Genomic DNA, 24,757 nt, shown 5'->3' on the forward strand with positions numbered 1-24,757 from the left:
CCTCGGTGTTAACAAATTAGTGCTGAGGGATAGAGATACGGTGAAGATGTAATAAACTACTCCAGCTTATTGGCTCGGCCTCCTCACGTGGTGATGATGTTTTTATGAGAAGCCGCGTGCACCTTCTGTCTGACGCAACCCACGGCGCAGCAATCACTGGAAGTGATTTTCTTCTTTCCTACCGCAACGCAGTATTGACACAGTTCAAGTTAATAACTGTAAGAGTTAATAAATTGGTCACTAGGTGGAGCGAAATCTGCAGAGCTCAGCAGCTTCCCCTTCTCTCTGTGATATACTTCCAGCAGACAGAAGCCTTATGTTTGCACACGCCGGTAACAAATACAAGTGGCTCATCACTCCATAAAGGCTTGATACACATACTCAGAACATAGAGGTGAAGTGTCTTTCCATCCAGCGAGCACTTCCATTTAATTAATCACTACTCCAATTCATTAAGTGCGTAACCATGACAAGAAAAGAATGAGGAAATGGGAAGCAAGTCCCATCGAGGTCTTGCGTTAAAAAACACTTTACTGTGCAAATTACAACATTAGAGTCTGAGGTCAAATCCTCCGCAGCTTGCCCCCGATTCTCTCGCAGCGTTGTACGAACTCTTTGTTTTGTATTGAGATTAACTAGGTTGTTTTGAAAGTCGTCACATGATCAAAACCCCCTTTTCCATGACCACGATCGCTTGAAGTTTCGTAGAACGGTCTGGATGAGTGACGTTAAAAATGAGAGACATTCGCAAAACTAAAAAGGCAAAGAGCTCGTTACTTTGAAGCTGATCTTTATAGAAATACTTTGGATTTAGCACCATTGCATTTTGCAGACTGCACATAAGAGTGCTGTGTGTCTGCAGCACGCATTATAACTTATTCAACCACCTGAGAAGACACCAGGTAGAGTATAATTAATGCATAAAGGCCAAGAAAAACAATGCAATGGTCGCAAGTGTAAAACATCAACAGCGCATCACTGCATCCATCCAGCTCAAGAAGACGCATTGAAATCACCAACCAGCATCAAAGATATTTAATCAGAAACTGAATCGTTATTAATCATTCGTTATTATTAATCTCTTGCTCTCTCCTACAGTTCCCTGATCCTGGCTTCTGCTGGAGGTTTCTTCCTGTTAAAAGGGAGTTTTTCTTTCCCACTGTCGCCGAATGTTTGGTCAAAGGGGGTTGTCTCATTGTTGGGGTTTTCTCTGTGTTGTTGTAGGGTCTTTATCTTACAGTATAAAGTGGCTTAAGGTTAGTGTATTTGTGCTTTCACACTGCATAAATAAAACTCAATTGAATCTATTTTTTCAAAAGCGAGAAAACCTGTCCTGTATGCAAACTGTCGCAGAGAAAATAGAGAGTTTTATTCGTATCTACCATCAGGGGCGTAATTTCCAGGGGGGTTAGGGGGGTTATGACCCCCTCAATGATCAGACCTAACTAATATAACCCCCAATAACATTATGAATTATCTTGCATAAATAGACTGTTGATTTTCTTTACTCGTTTCAGTTATTACCAGCAAAATAGTTGCATGTTTAATCATCTGGGAATTAACCCAGATTTATTTATTTATTTAGACAGAGATCTTGACCCCCCGAATGTTCAACACAAAGTTACGCCGATGTCTACCATTCACATCTACCATGCTGGCATAGTGAATGGAGTGAAAGACTAAATTATTTGTCTGCAAAGATGAACTTATACAGAGTAATTTCCAGGAATGAAGCTGGATGTAAAGGTGAACGCAGTGCATGGTTACTTTAATTCTGTGTTGTTTTGGTACAACTATCTTTTTTCATATGTTTTCTTTTTCTTTTGAGACATGCACTGAATTTAGGTGAATAATGAGAACTAATTGCATTTTCGTGCAAAGGTTCGGACAGACGTGAAGACGTTAAAGAGGTGTTCTGTTTACGTGACGGTGCAATAAAAAAAAAAAAGTCTGTCTCTAAAAATCAGTGAACAATGATGACACATAATAGCGATTGTCATTTTGAAGCCGTAATCATGCAAGTGTACTAGTACAAATTCTTTCCAATTTCCTTTCCTGCATGCAAATCACGCAGAGGTCCCACTTTTGTCAGACAGTCCAACCCAGAAGTGAGCCTGCAGAGAGGGCTGCGCCCGTGGCAGCAGCTCATCCCAGCGAGCCCGACTTTGTTCACCTCGCCTCTGACATCGTTTTGCCATTTCCCTCTCCTTTCCTCTCCGCACTCCCCCTCCTTCCTGTAATGTTCCCAGATGTGTCAGCATCACTCAAGGGAACATCGCAGCCAAGACTAGTCTTAAATGAACACAATCCCTGTCACACAAGCACATAGGAGATACTCGCACACCTCCCAGAGCAGACATGACTCAACATGCCCCTATAGCAACACATGCCCCCTTAGTAATTGAGATCAAAGAAAAGAAACAGCCTGATTTTTGCCTTGTGTGCGGGGAAAGAGGTCTTTCCCTTGCTCCTCTTTTGCTCCATATCATCAGATGGAATTGCCCAGCAGCGTACTGGAGGCAACAGCTTAGCTAAGTTTAGCACGGTGAACTGAGACAAACTGCAGTGCAACCTTGCTAATGTGAACTTCTCAAGGAAAGGTGGTTCAGACGAGGAAAACGCAAGTACAAGTGGTGTATCAGTTTTTCTTTTTGGGGTGGAGGTGGGCTGTACTCGTCTTAAACCCATGTTTATAGCAGTCCTTTACTAATGTAATCACATTCTGAAACACAGTTGTTGCTGATATAAACTGACGGTAATATAACTCCAAGTGACATATGCAGTAATCGCTGTCACCACTTAGTCTTTCACTTCAAACCATTATGAGGTTTAAACGAAATGTTTTGTTTCCATGGTCACTCCCATAACATCTGCTCTTAATGAGGAGTATGTTTTAAGAGATACCATCCTCTTCTTAAGTGAAGGAGCAGAGAAGCCAACTTATCTCTTTTTTTTACTGCATTATGAGACATTAAAATCTAGTTGTGGTCAAGCAGCGACACTTTTTAACTGAAAGATGATAGGCTAGTCTCCTGATAAGATGTCAAAAAGTCACGAATAACTAATCTGTTTTTCAGTGTTCACGCACACGTTTTGTTTTTTATCGGCACAAATTTGCAAGTACTAGAGTTATATTTCGTCTTTAAGGTATATATTTTGTGCAGAAAAGCAGGGAGGCCTGACCATGGCAAGTGAAGAAACAAAGCTCCGAAAGTCGCGGTAACCATTGCATTTCACCACAAACCATGAGCTTTATCTAAACTTTAGGCCTCACTCACACGGGACATAGGACACCAGGCGCTGACCCCTTTGCAACCTCCTGTTACTAGGGAAAAATGTTTATTCCCGGAGGGGTTGCTAAGTGGTTGCCGGAGGTTGTCGACTGTCACTTGGGTGAAATTGGTAACAAAGAAGTATACCGATCAGTATTCAAGTTCACAAACTGCCATGAGCCTGTGCTGAAAACGAAGCCAACACAGGTGACAAAGGGTCCTTCTTGAGGCCGACTCCATGCTATCTGGTAAGCTAGACTAAATTCCAATCAGTGGTCCGATCCTCTTGACCATGGACTTGGTCAAGAGGATCGTTTTAGGCTACCTTTCAATGCTGTTCTCTGCTAAATAATACGGCTCACAGGGTAGTTAATTGCGTAGTGGTTTATACATTCGCCTAATAAGCAAAAGATCCCTGGTTTGTTCCCAGGAGGAGACAGAAATCCCTTGGGGGGGTTTGCATCAGGAAAAGCATCCGGCGTAAAAATCTGCCAAATCAAATGTGTGGAGCTACCTGCTGTGGGGACCCCACTGTGAATAATGGAGCAGCTGAAAGTAACTGTTACTGTGTAGACAACTGTGCTAAAAACCTGCCTGCGCTCAGGCTTTTGTCGGTTAAATGCTAGCAGTTTATTTTTACTTTGTCTCAAAAATAACTGTGGTGACATCTTTGAAGCCTTCAAGTCAAAGGGTTAAAGTGTGAGTCCATCAACAAACGTGTTGGATGACAAACCAGACAGTTGTCATATCCAGTTATTATTATTCCATATTACTTTATTTAGCTCATACCTACCATGAAGAGAGTTCTGCTTTTAAATCATAAATGACTTTTACATTTTTAAATTTTACTTTTAAATTTAAAAGTGACTTTTTAATGTGTCTTTTGCCCCGTCTTCCCCCATGGGTGCCCCTCACTGAGCCTGGTTTTTGCCATAGGTTAAAAACTTCCTGTTAAAAGGGAGTTTTTCCTTCCCACTGTCGCCCAGTGCTTGTTCATAGGGGGTCATCTGATTGTAGGGTCTTTGCCTCACAATATTAAGCACCTTAAAGCAACTACCAACGTGATTTGGCGCTACATAAATAAAACTGGGTTGATTCTTCAAATCTGTGGTCTCAGCATACACACTCTGGTTTAAAGGACACTTGAATATCTCTTGCTATATCTATTGCTTAACTTTAGGCAGCACCATTCATCTGAACACCTGAGTGCACTTCATTCATTTCCATAGCAACCCACAGTATTGTAAAAGGCCCTTTCACATAAAATATAACACCAACCGATGACAGAACACCAGAAAATGTGTTTCTCATGTAATGAATAGGAACCCAGGCAATATCACTGTCTGAATGGATCCCTGGGGCTCTACTTATTATAACTGTATTAATAGTGCAATACTGAGAGCAAATGGAGCTGAACTCCAGCACTAACACAGTGGCCACCAGGTTAGCACAACGCCAGCTGTCACAACAAAACTGATATTAACTTTCTGCTTTTGGCTCAATCCCGATTTTTGAATCGGTTGATTGTGATCGTAATGAGGTTAAGATTTCATACGAGTTTATCCTGAACGGTGTGCACAGCAGTCTGAAGAACAACAGCGACCACCGCCGCTGCAACATATCTGCTGTTCACACGGCAGTTTGTGATTTGCTGTAGCTTGAGAAAGACAAATGTGTGTTTGAATTGGAAACAAGGAGAAAGAGAGTAAAGTATTTACATAAAACAGCATATTGGCTGTTGATGTAATTTCCCTTTTGAGCGTGTCATTAAGGCGGTATGAAAAATATGCCCTTATTTGGAATTTGTAGCAAGTCGGGGTGAACATTTTTCAATTTCCTGCCATTTGAAGACAAATCCAAGCAAACGGAGTCTCGCTCTCGTCGCCTTCTTTGCGTGAACTTGTTTGCATTCAGTTTTATCAAACGCACCCTCGTACAAGGACCCAAGTCTGAATTACATTGTGGTGATTTGTTTTCTGTGGCAGAGCGCGTTTGGAAATAAACCTAAGCCAATTCTCTTTCTCACACTTCTGCGAGTATTTTATTTATTTTCTTTACACCGCAGTGTAATATCCGAGGGCAAAAAGCATGAATTAATACCAATTAAAGCTGGGTGCTCTAATGTTTACGCACATAATGAAGAACAAGAAATTATTTAAATGACAAAATTAAAATGTAATTTCATGCATATGCATCTGTTATGTTTGTAGGTGAACAGAGACTTTCTATTGTCCCATTATGTGTATCAGTGGAGTCGCTTTCATAATAAAAAAAGATCCTTTTTCTCACACATGCAGTACCTAAGCTAGTTGAGCTATAGGCAGCCATCTGAAATATTCAAGTATCTTTAAGATGCATAAGTACAAATAACAGTGAGATGAAAAAGGGGGAGTGGGTGGGATGGCGGTGGGGGTTTTGCCCTATATACTGTGGTGCAATTCGATGTGCCGGATGATATCAGCAGATTAAAAAGCTGTCTGTATCTGCACTTAACTGCATCTGGCTGCTTTTGTTACCTCCCTTGTGATGTATTCATTTGTGTGCCGTGCACTTGTGTTTGGGTGCGCATGTGCCCATTTTAATACATTATCCAATGGGTGTTTCACCCTGGGGAATCGTGCTGGTGCGTACGCCTAAAGGATGTGACACTGCTCAAGGATGACAATTTTCAAACCGGGCCCCCCGCTTGCTTTGTTACACCTCCTCCCTGCGTGGCTAAAACACCACCGACAGTGTGTAGCGCTGATTCAGTGGCGTCAGTCCCTTCACAGTGCACCAGCTTGTCCTGCAGGATAGCGCGAGCCAAACACGGAGGACATTTTAGCACCCCTCCGCCCCCATCCCCCACCAAGACCGCACATCTCTAGTAGAAAGAAGGTCTCTTTTAGTTGGGTCACGGTGCCTTAAGGGCTGATTGTGCTAGCTCGAAGCAAAGCTAAATGGTTTGCACTGACATGATGCCAGTTGAGAAGTAAAAAGACACAGAAGGGAAGAGAATGGAAAGTGTGGATTTGTGAAGAAGAAAAAAGTAACAAGGAAAAAGTGAGATAAAAGGTGTTGGAGTCAAAAAATCTACTGCTGGAAATGAATGCCAAAAACAAAAAAGAGAAGGGAAAAAAAGTGATTCTTTAACCACCCACGAAGAAGAAGTAATCTCATTCCACATGTATGCAATCAAGGCATTGCTGCTGCAATTAGCCTGGGTGGCTACGCTACATCTGAGACACGCGGCTATGATGATTTCCTTTGATCGTCTTTTCTTCTGCATTTCAAATGACAGGTATCAGACGTGGGGTTATTGTGCGGAGATAATGACTTCTGAATATGTATGAAGTAACGTGTACGCGGTTCTCACGCATCGAGTCATCCGGCTACAACTCTTAACATGCGGCACACTGAGAGCTGACAACAAGTGTAAGGCGCATGAAATAGCAGGGAACGTGAGATTTGGGGCAAAACGCGCCATACATGGCTTCGCACGAGCAGGTGTGGAGCTGCGATGTGTGCTACAATATCACACCGAGAAAGGATGGCACCTCAAATAACAACTAATTTACTCTGTAAACCTGTTACTGGGAAACAAAGGCTTCAGTGGTTGCATATATTATTTTTAGGCTGAACTCCTGCAAACAATTTCAGGTTTCTCACACATATCTTAGAAAGGTCACGAAAATTTTCACAATTTAATGCTTAATGGAAAAAGTTTTGCAAAAATATTAAGAACTACTTCACTGCTTGCTGGATTAACATGCAGGCGAGACTATGCGCCTTTGTGAAATACAATAGTTAAATGCAAAAAAGAAAAGGCCTGTTTTGGCAGAGTATTGTGCTGGATATGCATGAATAAAAGATATAAGATAAAAGATACGTTGATTGGACACGTACTAACTTGTTGGTTAAGTCCTGTGAAAGTACATGATTTGTGGTTCTGGCTCTGAATTACGTGAGGTGGTAAATAAAAATAAAGATAATAAAATATTATTGATGGGCTCGACATACAGGCCGATATTAGCTACTTGCCAATAAATCGGTATCGGCATTTCTAAAGGCGATGCATGAAAAATTTAAATAAAGAGACAGGAGAAACACCCTTCAACTATGCTATGAGGGTTGATTTTGCACGTCTTGTCCAGCAGAGGGCGCCCTGCAACATCTCTGGGGCCAATACCAGCTTATATTTTGGATTGTTAACTCCTAAACTAAATAAAAGAAGAACAAAAAGCTAATATTATTCCTTTATGCTTGTATTTGCTTGCACTGCAGCTACAGAGCTTGTGCAATAAACATGATAAATAATAGTCTACAGATATTGTCTTCTGGTATCCTCTGGTATCCTAAAGATACATCGTTCCTCATCCATGTAGCTCATCCATGATAAGAGTAATGCATCAGATGGGAGGCTAGGCTAGGATTTAAATCCCGACCGCTCAGTTGAAGGGTGGTCCCCGCCATCCCCACCGTGACCTCGATACAGAATGCACCCCATTGTATGCGCAGATCTAACGTGCAACTGGGAAACATCTGCAGCGGGCCTATAAAAATGGCATGCGATGCGATGCCGTCGCCTGCTGCGGAGTGACATCGCTCACTCTGCCTCTCCGGTTTCAAGCCTTTCCTCAGTCCATATCACGGCAGAGAAAGGAGTGTATTATCGCAGTGAAAAAGGATCTACTTCCACCCCCCACCCTCCTCTTACAGCCTCTGTCTGTGTGTGTGTGCTTGCATGGCCTAATATGTGTGCGGAGAGTGGGAGGCAAGAGGGAGTACACCACTGGGGAATGTGCACCTGCAATTTTTCTCATTTGACACAGTTGGTCTTTTGTAGGGTCTCAGGGATAAGGAAATGTCTGTGAAAGTTATGACTCCTGCCCTCTGCCTTCCCCCCTTCCAACTCCTTAAAAAAAGAGACATCTTCACTATGGTATTCTCCATCTCAGAGAGGGTAACACATTCGGCAGACTGACCGAACCGAAAAAAAAGCTGTACGTGCCGCACTTAACACTGAAGAGCTATCAGATGTATAAACAAAGCTTGCAACAAGCTGTGGACCCATAAGGAAGGAGATAAAACAGACACAGTGTGAGTGGGGGGGGGCAAAAAACAAAGTGTAAAAGATGTTTGGAAGATAAACGCTCTGATTTATTTTCATTTACAATGTGTTTAACATATTCATTTCTGCATTTTGCTTGAGCAGTTTGCTGACAAGCCGTTGCAGATTGTGCAATTATATAATATAATCAAGCCAAAAATAGGGAGCAGGAGAAATATCTGAAGAGAAATAAAAAAAATTAAAAAAAAGCTAATGCTTGGATATGGCTTCCACATTAAAAAAAGATTACAACACCAGATTTCACATACAATAAATCTAAATCCAGAAGCAGCGTGTGAAGCGACGCGAGGTAAATAACACGCTTTCGTGTTTTGGCGAGAGGTTTTGGAAAATGTGCGTTGCCTGCAGTGTGTGGATGAGCACAATTACATTTGCAGCTGGTCAAGTTGGTCCTTGGACGTTTTCTCCTGTTTTTTTCTTGACGTTAGTCTCTACGCTCGGTGTTCACTGCAACTCGGTGTTTTCAATTATCCTGGCTTTTGCACGCTCTGATGCAGACTCTCTCCTGCATATGTGAAAGAGAACCGCTACCACACCATCATTAAAAGATGCTAAAAGCTGGATAAGAACAAGTAGAAGCCAGATGACCAAACAGGTTTTCATCACAGTTCATAGGCCTTCCTCTTGGTCTGGCCTTGTAACCTTCTGTATACAGATTATTACATAAAGAAGGGCTATTGTGAGCATTTTGGCTGTGCTCACGTCCAGGGTGTTTTAATAACCACTAGTATATTAAGCTTTCAGGCTCTCTGATTGCTTGTGGGGGTTGTCTTTTTTCCTATGACTTGTTGCTGTACTCCCAGATCTCAGCATTTAATTCGTCCGGAGCTGTGCTATCATAACTGATAAATCTACTGAAAATATGACCCAGTTTGTAATAAACTGGAATTATACTTTGAGCACAGAGTCAAGGGCTATCTCGGGGAGTCTGTTCGGTCAGGATATCAGTGATCCATGGCCTAAACAGACGACTCCTCCCGTGGGTAACAGCTGTGGTGTGAGACTCAGGGCAAGCTGTGACCCCTTGAGCCTTGGATACTGTACATCTGCAGAGGATGCAGCGGGAGGGGAGCACTATGGAAGATTTGTGTCCTTCTGTGTGGGAGGGTTTGAAAGAAAGATAATAAAGAGGGAGAGGGAGTGTGTGTGTGCGCGCTGCTCATGCAGTACATAAAACGCATAAACTACACTGTATTTTCCACCCAGTGCAAAGCACTGGAACTGTAAACTACTTGACCCTGGCATCCTTCCAAACAAGGAGGCCACGCTGAGGAGCTACCATTACCGTACTCTCGGGCTATCCATTCCCCTCTCTCCTTCCTTTTATTTTAATGAGAGCACAATTAATAAGGAAATGGACCAGCTTCCCAAAGGAGGCTGGTTCCTCTACAATGGAAGCCTTCTTTTGTCAATGGCTGTATTGAATTCCTCTACAAGGCCACCAGGCTATACTGAAGGCCATCTCTAGTATCGTCCCCACCCCCACGCGACTAACTCTATCGCTTCTTACCCCTCTTTGTTCTTCTCGAGCTCTCATGGGCTAATCTGTGCCACGGTATCATTTGATCCCCCTATACTTTTGCTATAAATGCACACTTTACAATACTCAATATTGATTCACTGTGCATGGTTGGTTTATTCAATGATAGAGCTGAGGGAAGAGAGAGCAGGGTCCCATGCTACCTTGACTATAATTGGCCTGCTGCATCTGTGGTGAACTTTAGTTTGAGGCAAAATGGCATTGGATCTTTGTTTGTGAATGAATACATTAAAATTCACCCTGTTAGCTCAAGTGCCGCATAAGGGAAGGAAAGGAGATCAAAAGGAGCAGTGGCTGATTAATCCTTTGCCACTTTTGTTTTTCAATTATTCCCTTTGTTGGTCAAATAAAGGAGGTATTGCTTCACACGTCCTCCGAGTCCCACAAAAGAAGGCACCTGTATTTTCCTCTGCATTTGTCTCATGCTCTCAATTGCTCCTACAAGGCTGAACAACAGCAATAATGCCACATGCAGCAAAAGATGTACTGATAATGTGCAAATTAACATTCCCTCATTGTACTGTACTGTACATAATAAGGCTACTGTAATATGCTCTTCATTTGCAAGGCTGTTTTTTTGTTTTGGCAACAGGGAGCCGTTATGCTAATTTCTTTATCAACAGAAAGTTAAAATGTCTCTCGGTTGGGCCAACAGAAAAAAACACATGTTCCACTGATATGAGACCTCAGCATCGCCCACCAGTGCCAAAACACCACAACTTGGTCAGTGCTGCCCTTAATGTGAAAGACTGGTAGCAAGTTGGCAGTTTAGCTATTAGCTAGACTCAGTAGACCGTCTCGGTCTAACTAGACAGTGATAGCTAGTCTTGCTAACAGCTAGGTTGATTACAATGATTAGTTTTAGCATCAACTTTTTTATTTTAAGAATGTAAAAATATCAAATCCCAGCTGTGCTGAATAGAATAGTAATTTCATCTAGACAACCTAGCTAATAGCTAGAATGTCTAGCTAGGCTGTTTAGCTAGGCCGTTTAGCTAGACTGTAATAGCTAAGCATTTCTAGCTATTAACTAAACAGCTGCAGTTGTTGTGAGGTAAGTTTTAGGATTGAATTAAAAATGTTCTCTTTAAAGCCCAAATAGGATGCAAATTGATTACAATGATTACTTTTGCTATCATTTATTTAATTTTACAAGGGTAAAAATATCAAATCTCAATTGTGTTGAACAGAATGCTGATCTCATTTTGAACCGTGTATTTAGAGAGATAAATAGGAACTAATAAACAGACAGATATTAAGATGGAAATATCCCAGTTCCCAACCACATAAACACAGACATCTATGCAAATATCAACTCACACTATTAGCAACATGTGCTTGGGAATGACAGATTGTAATCTGAGTAATTAGCAAAATGCGTACAGTATGCCTCAAGGCATGTTTAAATCATGCACTGCTGCAGCAGCAATTCATTATGTGGGTGGTTGGGACACAGTTTCACCACCATCATCATACCCTCATCCGTGATTGTGAAAGCCTTATGGTGGAAACAGTGCTTGGAGGAGGAGGGGGGCAATCCTTCCAAGCTGAAAGATTAGCATATACAGCACTGCAGTGTCTTAATATCGCTACATGTAATCACATGCACAGTCTGTCACTGCACCTAATGTGCCATCAGAATACAAATCCCGTATCTCACATACATGCACAGCACATGCACAGTTATTCCACAGACGATGGGAATAAACATGGATTTCACAAAATAAGAAAAAGGTCATTAATTTCACAAATTGAGTAAAGCATGGGTCAGTGCATTGTCTCTCTGCTTGGTTTCTTTTTTGCCCTTCCTGCTCCTCACATTCCGCCCACACCCTAAATTACTCCCTGACCCCTGCTGTTATGCAGTGTGGGAAACCCTGTGGTATTCTACGCCCACCATTTCTGCTGTGCGAGCTGGGCTGCGGGGTTACTTAGCAAATCTCCCTCCAGCCTTCCGGACACTACAAAACACATACACATTATGCAGTCTAATGTAAACTAACATCCACTGCCACTTGACCTTGCTGTCAATATCTGTCCTCATTAAACACCATTCGGCCAGCTCCAAGTCCACTTTAAATGGCATCATTCAGCGCTTAGCAAATTATGCTTGTGCAAGTGGGTTGAGTGAATTGAGATTCTAATTCATGTATTTGGAAGATATACACAGGTCCCGGTGCAGACACCTATAAAACATGGAGAGGTATTTAACCCCACCCTGCCATTCTTAATGTTACTGTCATTCATTCCTCTTGGGTTGCACGTTCTGACAGCAATTTGGCAATGTCAAGCCGTCACTACAGATGCCGCGGGCAGCAAGGGCCATTTTTTTATTCCCCATATCAAGCAGGTATTGATTTTTCACTCATTACAGAAGGACATAAAAAGAGAAGGGAATGTTTGATGCCAAACGCCACACAAAATATATTACGCGGACGTGGAAAATTCAACCGAATCCAAAGATGACGAGTCTTTCAGCGCTGCATATTTAAATCTAATTGAAAAACTTGTATTCAAACGATGCAACACGTCCTAACAACTGAAACTAAAAGTGAAAACTTGAAATAAGCTGTCATTCAAGTGGCAGCTGTGCAACCCATCCTTAGGGTGGGTGTAAAATTTGATTTGTCCAAATATGCATGTTGTTTGTTTTAGTAAGTCTTGTGGGGTTTATTGTAAAACTATAATAGGGATGCAAATTAAAAAGAGAAATAAACCTGTTAATGCATTCAACCAGAGGCATTTTAAAGTATATCATGAAAACCATTTTCAAAGCAATCCAACTTTTATTATAATATCAATTTAAAAAAAAACCCTCTCACACGTTTCTTTATTATTTGATTAACATCCGTGGCTTTGAAATGAAGTCAAGACTTCCCTCAAGTGCTAGAAATAAGCAGCCATACTCGCCTCGCCCAGAGTAAATGAGGCATACCGTTTTGCACAACAAGGACTGCGCCCTAACAAAAAATACAGCTGGAACTAAAAGTTTTTACTGTGACTCAGGGGGATGGAAGCTTGATTAATGCTAAAATATCTCAACAAATTTTCATGAAATCTTGCAATGACATTCAAGGTCCTCAAAGAAGGCTGATTTCTGTGGGTGTGAGTGTAGTAGCTTTTCGTTATTTATGTATTTATTAATTTTACAATTTAGAATTAAGGATGCTAAACTAAGAAAAATTAACAAGCGTTGTGGTTGTCACAGTGCTAGAATTTCAAACTAAATACTAATATGCAGGAAATAGTGCATACTTGCTACTCCTTTGATACCACAGGGGGAAAAAAACACAATTAAGAATAATTTTTTAAAGATAAAGATTAGAACAATAGTGTTTGTGAATGCATTCAGCTACAGCTCGGTTTATTTGCTGCACTTCTGTTGACTTGATGCCAAAAAACAAGTGGCGTCACTTTTTCAGAATTTCAATATCCAGCCCGTTTTCACTCACGAGGGGTAATATACCGACATTTGTCACGTCCCGAGGCGTTCCTGAGGCACGCGAAGGGTGACCATCCGCGTTCTTATGCTACGCACAGGGTTATGGATGAAATCCATTAGAGTGATGCTCCCGTGGTAATACACGTTCCAGCCATGTATCACAGCCCTAACCCTAACCTTAACCACCACTTTAATGACGTTAGATTCTGTTTTCCAATTTAAGTCAAATAAACGTACATGTGTAAATTCATTCCAAACGGTTCTCACGTTTCCTAACTTTTCCGATCTCGTAATATAGGGACGTGTTGGGTGCCCGGAAGCATAATATACAGACGATTTGTCACCTAGCGTAAAATGTTACGCTTTGGGAGTGAAAATGTGTACCTTAAATATCAGTTCTGGTGACATCCCTAGTCAGTGTCCCTATGTCTGGCTGCACGTCAAATAGATACAAATAATATGGGTGGATTGCACCCATGCAAAAAAATATGCAATAGAGTTAGACAAAATAAATTGATATCGGATACGCTATGCAAAATGGATGGTAGATAATAGGAATGGGCATGGCACTCAAAAGGACTGAATACTGGCTTGACCTGAAAGTTTAAATAATGAATAGACATGTTTGTTTTGTGATTGCTTATTACATGTGAGGCCGATACCTGCCTCATACCACAAAAACCATTCAGTGAAGACTGCTGTACAAAAGCTACAGTCGTCGAACTCTCGATTTACTCTTACCAAAGCAACACAATGCCTGTCTAAATAAAGTCCTGTTGTTTGGTTTTTTTCTTCATCTAACGTCGCCTTCTAATGCATATATAATTTATCCCTGCCCCAAAGTGCTGTATATGCATGTACATTATGCTGGTGCAAATGAATGATTGACATCCACCCACTCCGAAGCCCACTTATTTGCAATGCTTGAAGAGGCATCTCGCAGTCACAACACAACAGCACATGCCTCAGTAGGCTCTACAAAGAACTTTCTGCCGCTTTGAAATATGAGCTCAAATAAATCATTTGTTTAATTAATTAAGCAAATTAGGCAAATCCAGGGATGCCTTGGCGGATGGAGTCAGTGCCCTGGCAGTAGAAGATTAATTAAGTGGATCGGGTACGGGAACAGCGAGCCTGACGTCAGAGTTTAATGCTCTTGTTTGGTTAGACACAGCTAACCTTAGCATATTAATGATGATACGGGAATGTGAGAAAGAGAGGGTTGTTCGTAAGGCTTTGTTTAAGGCCTGCAAGAGAATGCAGGCATGCGAGACGGACGTTATGTATGTTCATCTGCAGAACTGCCAATTACCCAACATTGTTCTGCAAGATACAAAAACCTACCCTACCAGTGCAACACCTAACAAACGCTGAACAGATGTGGCAGGCACACATCTGTCTTGCTGCCTCATCCATTCCTCATTACCTACCAACCCCTCCTCACCCAGCAGGATGATATCTGGTTCCACGCTTGATGCCTGCGCTTGTATCTGACCGTACAACCAAGAGTCAGACTTCATGTTCTTCGTCTCCTAAATTTGTTTCTTGAGCCGTCATCCATTATAACACGCCGATGTCTGCGATTGCACGGGGCAGTATTAAGCGGAATGAATCTAAAAGTCATCCAGGAGGATTTTACATGCAGAGAAACGCATGATTAATGCGCCGCTCTGGCATGGCTCGAGTGTTCGGGACATTGTTTTTTCCTTTTGTTAGTTGATCTTACCGAAACAACGCCAAGGTTGCGTTCTGCCTATTTTTCAAGCCCCCGTGACAGCATCAGGGATGGAACTTTTTATTAATCTGGCACGGACTTTGTAGCTCCACTCGCGCACAAACCAGAAGATGATAGGGAAGCACACACACTCGCATACAAGCAAACAAAGAGCCACCCACGTACAAACAGCCACGCATCCTTAACGCTCCTTAAGCTGCGTTCTCTCCTTGACTTTCTTTTCTTTTTTAATCTCGCTGCTGTGACGGTTGTCCAGAAATATTCCTCATTCTGCTCAACAGCAAAAAAAGAAGAAAAAAAAAGACAAGGAAGGCCACTGTTGGGCTTCTATTCCAGCCTCTTAGGCTAAAGTGGCGAATGCATCAGCGTGCATGTGTACTGTGATTATTAAAAGTGCGACTTTGCATGTGTGTCAGTGGGAATGGTGCTAGTTTCTTTTGCTTGACGCTAGTCAGCGTGTGCGCGCACGAGGTTGCGTGTGCCTGACTTTCAGACAAAAGGGAATATAGATGCCAAAGTAGGCCAGCATCCCCCAGAGTACACATTTCCAACACTCTCAGGGTGAAACATGCACAATGACATTGTGGTGAATATTCCCTCTCAAGCTTCCCCCAGCTGCAAAACAGTTCACTGGCAACATCTGGCCACGTCTGCTCATAGCATCAGGACGAGGCTGAGTATTAAATGATTGCTCTTGATGAACATGTCAAATTATTTACTGGGTGTCAGCCACTAAATCTGCTACGAAATGCTCCAGTGCGGCTGGTTTTTTGCCTTACGGAGTCGGTGGTTTACGAGTTCGATGTTACCTATTACTCACCGATGAAGGAGAGGTTGATCACAGAGAGAGCAGGATGATTGATTTAAAGGACTGTGAAGGTGTTTTCGCATGGTTCGGCCCGTTTACGAGAAATCACGCGAGCCCCGCAGCTGACCGTTTTTTCAAATGATCGCAAACAGATTTTAAGACTGATGAATTCGCTTTTCTCCCATCTTATTCACACCATACTGACGTAAAATAAATGCAGCCGAGAGGAAAAAAGAAAAAGAAAGGAAAATGCAGTCGTGTTATGCTTGGGGGGGAAAAATGTGAAGTATACTGGATTTATGGCGGCGCTAAAACACGCAAAAGACAGACCTTACTTCCTTTCCATAAACTGAACGTCACAGGGCGTCTACAGCTGACACGTTTCAGCCACATTTCTCGGATGTCTGCCTTATTTCAACCACTTCACCTCCACCCCCGGGGGCGCTTTCTAATGGGCTGCGTCTGTGTGACAGAGTACCGGGCTGTGGTCGACTCCTTTGTCACGTGGTGTGAGCAGAATCATCTGCAGCTCAACGTGGCAAAGACCAAGGAACTGATCGTGGACTTCAGGAAGACCAGGAAACACTTGACCCCTGTTTCAATCCAGGGGGTCAGTGTTGACATTGTGGAGGACTATAAATACCTTGGAGTACACATTGACAATAAACTGGACTGGGCTAAAAACACCACAGCACTTTACAGGAAGGGCCAGAGTCGTCTCTATTTTTTGAGGCGACTGAGGTCCTTCAACATCTGCCAGAAAATGCTGAGGATTTTCTATGAGTCTGTGGTGGCCAGTGCGATCCTCTATGCTGTTGCATGCTGGGGGAGCAGGCTGAGGGTCGCAGATGCCAACAGACTTAATAAACTGATCCGTAAGGCCAGCAATGTTGTGGGGATGGAGCTGGACTCCCTCAAGGTGGTGTCGGAGAGGCGGATGCTGTCCAAGATAAAGACAATGTTGGATAACACCTCCCACCCACTCCATGACATGTTGGTCAGTCACAGGAGCTCGTTCAGTGAGAGACTGAGATTACCGAAAAGCACCACTGAACGACACAGGAAATCATTCCTGCCTGTGGCCATCTCCCTGTACAACGCATCCACTTAACACACTGTTTGCTGCTACAACTACACATGTTTCTTTTCCAAATATTTATTTATAAGTGACTTATGTATGTATGTATGTATGTATATATATGTATATATTGTACTATTCTTAGTTAGCGTATTGTCTGTCTTGTCTTAATGTTGGTTTAAAATGGAGCACTGTAACAAAAAATAATTTCCCCCAGGGATCAATAAAGTATTCTGATTCTGATTCTGATTAATCCTACAGTTGTTTGTCCAACCGGCAGACGATCGTTATGCATCTTTCTGATGACGACACGTGAGAACGCTCTCATTCCAAAGACGGGAGATTCCTCCAGTAAAGCTGCAGCTTTAAGAGAATTAATTGCAGGTGAAAAGCAGCCGATTTTGATGCAGGCAGAATTTAACACAGATAGCCCAAGAGGTGCTTCTGCGCAGCTTGACTGACATATCTATTTTAAGCAGCACTTTACAGTCAATGCTAATCAAATGAAAGGTCAAAGGGACTAACAACAGTGACCACGCAGAGTGTCTGCTCTAAATATGGCTGCTTGTATATGGATATATGAGTGCCTTTGTGCTGCTCGTAACAGTATTAGTTAAGCATTAGTGTGTGTGCTTTGACATTTATGCTGAGGCTTGATCGCACATCAGTTTACTGGGTTTTATTTTACTACTGTCATTTATTTTAACAAAATCTACTTTGATACAATAGAGAATAAGTTGTGTTATAAGGAGGAAATGGCTCCTCTTGTCTATGTATATCATTTTTTTATGCTGTCAAACAGCCCTCGCTAATAAATATTTGAGGCTGTTCTTGAAAACTGCAAGATTCAGACATAAAAGCAGAGACGATAGAGCATTTTCAATGGCAGCTCCTAATCTTTGGAGCAACCCACCTTTTTAAAACACTGTTATAAAAAGCTGCTCGCTTGCCTTTAGTTCTAATTGAGCAAGGCACCCTGGTTTTTATTATCCAAATGCACTCTTATTTTTCAGAAGGTTATATTTTTTAAGTAACGGACATAAAGGCTTAGGGTAAACTTTAAAATTCATAAGGTTTTACATTCAGAAGCACAGCATATGTCCACTTGTCCCATACTCATGTCTGGATGTGTTAGCTACCTGCCCGCATTCAGGGGAAACTCACAAATCCGTTATTTCTATCAGTACGTGTTTTGATCGTTACTCATCTGTGATCAGCTGTGGAGTTAAAGCACTTTTGATATTTTTTATTTTTGAATTCTCAAATTAACCTAAATGACAATGAACCCTCTTTTTTGGAGTGGGCGTTAAAACTTAATGCTTATGATCACGTGAGTGGCCTCGGTCCCAGTGGCCACTCGCATTGTTGCAAAAATGCAAGAGAAAAATGCTCCCTGTCCCACGCCTCCCTCTTTTAACAAGCCCACGTTTCAGTAGCTATCAACTACTATCACCAATTATTTAAACCAAGTGCCACTACACATTTGCGAGGTCCCATTGTGCCGACAAGTTTGTATTTCAACCCGAAAACAGGACCTAGAACGCTAGGCTAACAGTGCTCCACTGGGAAAAGGAAGCCTAGCTCGCCATCATTAGCACTCCTTCCCACCAGACTTTCAATAGTGGCAATCATCAACAGCTCTTACCCACACAGCACCGAGTTCATCCTGCATTCCTCAAAGGAGGGAGTCGAGACAGCTTTATAAATAGTCCTTTCTTTTGCAAAAATGAATTTTCATTTTCAGTTCGACTACCTGGTAATGCCTAAACCTTTACTCAATGGATCTCTCTAAAGACGGATGTAGCCTGCAACGTATTGTTGGCCTCCTGACCTTCTTCTGAGCATTAAGGAAAACCGAAGAAGTGTGCTTTTTACCTGCCCTCCCCCCACACACACAATCCCATCCCATCCACAGATATCACAGCACAAAAACAATTCAATTAGCCTCAAATCTCCCATTAATGGTTCTCGCCATATTAAATTAACATTTTTATGGGCCATTGCCCCACTCCCCGTCACTCCCTACATCTAAACCCAAGCCGCATCCACACCCCGAGCTACCAGACCACCACCACTGACTACTTTTAATCTGAATTTAAATGACTTCATTTACTTTGCCTCTGAAACAATCCACAGAAGGCCAAGGGGAAACGCTGCGATTTCCGTTTACAGAGACGTGGTAAAAGAAAGACCTTGCAAATTAATCTTAAGATCTTAATTCATGAAGTGATAAAAGATCTCCTTTTTTTCTTCTTTTCCTCCCTAATTCTTGCAACTTTCAACAATCCTAAACGTACGCCACAAAGCCAGCGCGGCGTTAGTGATTCTTTGAAAGTAATTTCAGTTCATTTTTCTATTGCCAGGAGAGCAAGAGATGGAGCCAAGAGTAAGAGGGACAGATCTAAAAATAGATCGAAAAATCACAGAAAAAAAAAAAAAAAAACAGACAGAAAAATCAAAAGAAGAAAAGTGTAGGGAAAAAAGTTTCTGCGAGTTTTGGGAGTAAAAATAACTGCTAATTAGTGAGAGGAGCTGCATAGACGGCGAAAACAAGACAGAATCTGGCACTTAAGTAGTGAACACATGAAATTCTGATACAGCTTCAAATCATGCCAATCAGGAAACGCAAGAGGCATGTTTTGTGCCTGCATCTGCACATCCACACAGACACAAACACTTGCTTTAATGAGCCAAACTCACCCAGTGCGGCTGGTGCGAAGAGGCTGGCGAGGACTAGCAGGCGTGCGGTCAACATGGCCTCCTCCTCCTCCTCCTCTTACCGCCCGCTGCTGAAGGTCCCAGATAAGTTCAGTACTCAGTGTTTTGCTGGCAAATGCCCCAGCTGGGTGCTTCCTTTATGGCACCGATCCCTCCACTGCGCCACACTTCCCACAGGACCGCAGCAAGCCTTGTTGCTCGGATTCCAGATGCCTTCCAAAGTCTGTCAGAAACAAAACAACAACAAAAAAACAACATGCCTATGAGCTGAACAGAAGACAGGAAGTAAATGAGGTTTGGGATCTCAAAAAACTTCTTGGTGAACAATCGGACTGTTGTCTTTTCCAGTAAGAAGCGCGGCAGATGGATGCCCGTGGCTTTATAAATCCTTATGCACAGCCCTTATGGCACTGTGGGTTTCAAGTCGCCATCGAGTGACACAGTGCAAGTTGCTCAGTCTGCAGTCATATGAACTCATACCAGGCGTGATCAACCAGACGCTAAGAGAGCGCAAACCACAAAAGGTATTTTTGGATATTCTGTTGTTGTTTGCTCGCCGAAGTGTTAACTCCTTACACCTTACCAACAAATCACTCCCACAGAGAGGCGAACACTGAGCGATGAAGCACACCCTGCTGTATTTGGAGAATTGGTTATGCATATGTGCTCCAGACCTCATGTATTCTCTCAAGGATTGATGGCAATTGACATAAGAAACGCACTAGTGTTTTCACTTTCCTGCGGGTAAGAACCATAACTTAGCAGTTTGAGATTTTGCACCGATGGACATTTTTCTGCTGTGCTGCTGCTGGGCTTCTTTCCAAAATTCTAGTCGGCAAAACAGTTCACAAAGCAGAGCTGCCCTCAACCTCCTCTAACACCGTGAGAGGGCCCCCTGAGTGAACTCCTGACGGAGGAAGTCATTGCTAAGCTATTGCTACTTAGCATAAAATGAGCTGCAAACATCAAATATGTTTTGCATGGCGATTCCTGAAAACTGTGCCACTATTCAAAATGAAGATATGTAACATAACAGTGAGATGTGAATGAATAATAGGGTGCACGGTTAAAGAAGGATCAACAATATAATCTGATGCGATTCATAATATGATCCCCATAAAACAAATACCATGATATTAAAGTTAAATCAGCTTTAATGATTATCCCCCCTCATCTACAAAACCCTTCTATTATCCACCATCAGCCATGATCTGCTGCAGAAATGTAATCTCTGTAAAACGACACAAGTCAAAGAGTGCACATAATCCTGGCATCCATTACACAATCGCCACTGCTGCACATTAGGCTGTCAGTACTACATTCAATATTATGGGGGAGCTAATTCCTTTGCGGGAGGGACGAAAATCTGGTTGCGAAAGGTCAAGCGCTGCGTCAAAGGACACGGCACTTGGGAAGTTGACTGACATAAGAATCTCAAGTTACACGAGTAAAACACGTTTATCAGATTTTCCATATCAGCTCCCACGCTGTGCAAGCAGTGGCGACTTAACCCATCTCAGAATCTAGCCCTTAATCCTAATTCAAAAAGCCACGATTAGGCTAATCAGATTTTTTTGAACAGATATTAATGGACTTTACAGAAGCCTATCATTGGTCTCTGCATAGGAAGGCCATTTGGGCAATATTAGAGGTTAAAAGTGCTCATTAGCAAAGTCTTGGCAGGCCTCCATGAGTGAACTCAACCGGAGTTTGGAGACCATCTACCGAACCACCCTCTGGTGTACTGTTCGCTCCGTCCCGTGCATGCAGAAATGACTGTGGGACTCTAAAGAAGTTAAAATAGCAGTGTGAAAGAGCGTGCTTGATCAAAGCCACGTCCTTATGAGTAAACAGTGCTTTTATTAAAACACTTTGACAGCTGCCAGAGAGCTAAATTAAATACGACATCAAATCGGATGCTGAGACTGCCTTGACAAAATAAAAAATACATTATTCCAGGAATAATCACTCTGTCCAAGCGGCAAATTGGAGTTTTATAGCAAAGGATAAGGTTTGGGAAAATGCAGACTAAAAATATTAAAATAAAATTTTATATATATATATATATATATATATATATATATATATGAATGACAAAGTTCAAAGCTAGGGTTGCTGGCATGTGCTTGTTTCCCCCCTATATCTCAGGAGAGCTTTTTTTCAGTGGGATGGAGACAATTAGAATTTGTGTGTGCTAGTGAGAGCGTACACGGCACATCTCACAGCACAGCCTATTAACCAGCAACTACTTGCACAGGTGTTACTTAAGAAATTATCACATAAAATGAAGAACACTATCACAGTTGTTAATTTTCTCTACCAAAAAAAAAAAAAAAAAAAAAAAGAGTAGAAGAAGAAAAAAAAAGTGTGGGCTTAGGTACTGAAACTGGCATCGCGCGCCAAAAGAACACATCATAAAATACATATTTATGAGAAAGGCTTGGACCCTGTTCAACGTTAGAGAAAGCGGGGAGAAAAAAGGCCGAACGCTAGTCCAGCATTGCCAGCTCGTCTTGTATTCCAGAAGGAGCCTTATGATACATTATGGTGCTGACGTTTCAAGGGTACTTGTTTTGAGGGGGATTTAGGATAACTCCCTTAGATAAGCTGGCCAACATTTAGCAGACCTAGCAACAACTGTAGCGTCTGTTCTCAGCCACATCAAGGAGACTTCTTCATTACGGCCCTCGCAACTTTTTTCCTTGTCGGTGTCGTTTTGGTTTTTTCTGTAACTGTGGTGCGTGCCAACGGAGCCAAGATGAAACCTGACCGTTTTAATTAACTGAAGAGTTTACCTGACAAAGCCGGGTGATAGGAAAAGTAAGGAATGTGGTTGTTGGGGCGAGAGGGTGGGCGTTGCGTGACTGCATTAAAAAAGAATGGCAAAGAAAAAAAGTAGGAAGCAATGACGGACATAAATCTGTTAAGACAATATAAGTCAGATCCACAGCTGGTGATGGGATCAAAACACCAAATAAATAAATTTAAAAAGTGTACGTTCATTAATCATGTGTGGAAGCGTTGTTTTAAACGTGCTGAACACTCATCTCCTTTGGTGTGACATTGCAGTGTTAAAAGCTACAGAAGAAGATGTTTGGCTTTGCTGATTTACTACTAAACACCACACGCAATCTTGACATTGATAATGCTCCCGTGCTCCTCCAACCGGGTGAGACTCAAATGTGTTATGCTGCAATTAGTCATGCTGTGTTGACTGCTTTGTCAATGACACCTGATATGAAAAAAAAATCATCTTGGAAAGCCGGATAGGAAAACCTGAATAAATTCCACACACGCATGCTAAAAGGAAATCGTAACACACCGATACCTCGGGATTTGCTGCCGTACCCGTTACCATTACGGTGTAATTCCTCTCCTGCAAAATTGTTGGAGGCCGTTTCATATATTTTACAGAAGCTCTCCTTCTTCCTCTGTTTTTACTCCAATGCTTCGGCGCATTAGAGATAACCAGAAGTCAAATACAGTATGCCAGTTGTTTTACATGCTTTTTCCATGTACTTTACATATTTAAATACACAACTACTAGTTTACATCTGAGTCATTGTCCCCGCACTGTGTTTGCTGCACCACTTCACTCTGCTTTGGGTCAAGAAGACAAATCCACTCTGAAATATATTTCAGAATAAGAAATCAGACGTATACGGTACATTGAGTGTTTGCATTTTAATTTCGAATACAACGCAGGAATGCTAATGCTTGTTGAGCATTGTTGCTAAAGGTGGAGCACAAGGATAAGAAGTTACTAAAAATGTAAATAGTAATGTTATTTTATTAATTTTATGGAAATATCATTTAAAAAATCAAATTTATTATAACCTGATGTAAATATAAGTTTTTTCCTAAACCAGCGGAATAAAAATCTGATATGAACAATGAGTCAAAATAAAAAAATCCTTGAACTGTACCTACATGGAAGCAGAACTTAAAACTATAAACACATAATTAAATGACCCACATGTCTATTCTCAGAGATAAAGAAAGAGAAGTCCTCCTACTACAGTGCCTGATATGTATTGCTATGTGTAATCATTGTTTTCATTACTGCTCAGGCTTAGTTTTGATGTAAGATATGATTTCTTGCCTTTTAAAATGCCACAAAATAAAAAGAGCTCTCCATTATAATCTCTTAAAGTCCAAGATGTCCAGTCCAGAACCCAAAGATCTTTAATATAACGAAAAACTTAAGCAAACACGAACAATTCAAATCATCTGGACCATGTTATGAAAAATGTTCCCCGGGCAAATAACATCTTTTTAGTGACTCCTCACTTTGACTTGTGGCCGGCGTTGACTGTAGATTTTCATTTTAAACCTTATAAATGTTGGATTTCATCACACACAGCGCTCTCGTTTCACCAATACAGACGGTGAGATAGCCATCAGGCTGATTCGCATCACTGCCCCGGTGGGCACTTCTCCGTCACTTCACGACCTGAGGAAACCGAAAATGATTTCTATTAATCCGGAGACCTTCTATTCAGCGTCGCCGTAACAATGCGAAACTTGATCCTCGCTGTTATCTGATGGGGACATACGAAGTGCGATATAACTAGTCACGCATGCTTGAAGCCCTGCCACGTAACGCTATGTAATGAAGTAGGATCAGGTTAAGTAGCATGTCTCCGATTTTCAACTGCTTCATGTCCAGATGCTTATCACACCGGCAGGGAGGGCTTGGTAATTTTTATGAGACAGACAGTGTGTTCATGCAAATGAAGTGTCTCATATAAAATGAATATTAATCAAGCCCACTGTCTGCATACAGTATGATTGATGAGCACTCACTCGGAAATCTTAGGAGATGAGCTGAGATGATTAAAACCGAGATGATGCTTTCCGTCTACGGTTAAAGATTATTTTTTCCACTCGGTTGAGCTTCCCAAACCTTGCTGATGGCTTAAAATTGAGCGGTCAATTTTATAACGCTAAACTCAGCTGAAATGTCATAATTGTGCTTTGCTAATGCGAGCTGAAAGGTGTGAAAAACCAAAGGTAAATGGAGAGTGGTCTTTTAAAGGCACTGCGTGCATCCT

General features: G+C 41.9%; 1 protein-coding gene across 3 annotated transcripts in view; it reads right to left on the reverse strand.

Moving 5' to 3' along the window:
* Window positions 1-24,757, reverse strand: part of LOC146636642 (adhesion G protein-coupled receptor L3) — a 268,557-nt gene that overhangs the window by 173,091 nt on the left and 70,709 nt on the right. For all 3 annotated transcript variants that reach the window (XM_085349627.1, XM_085349626.1, XM_085349628.1), the window contains exon 3: window positions 19,686-19,926. In XM_085349627.1, the coding sequence (XP_085205753.1) occupies window positions 19,686-19,740 (55 nt within the window). In that variant the 5' untranslated portion in view covers window positions 19,741-19,926. The remainder of the gene's footprint in view (window positions 1-19,685; window positions 19,927-24,757) is intronic.

The sequence above is a fragment of the Diplotaxodon limnothrissa genome, linkage group LG3, assembly GCF_057381915.1.
Source record: "Diplotaxodon limnothrissa isolate DT_005_m linkage group LG3, D_limnothrissa_male_GT1.1, whole genome shotgun sequence".
Classification (NCBI taxonomy): domain Eukaryota; kingdom Metazoa; phylum Chordata; class Actinopteri; order Cichliformes; family Cichlidae; genus Diplotaxodon; species Diplotaxodon limnothrissa.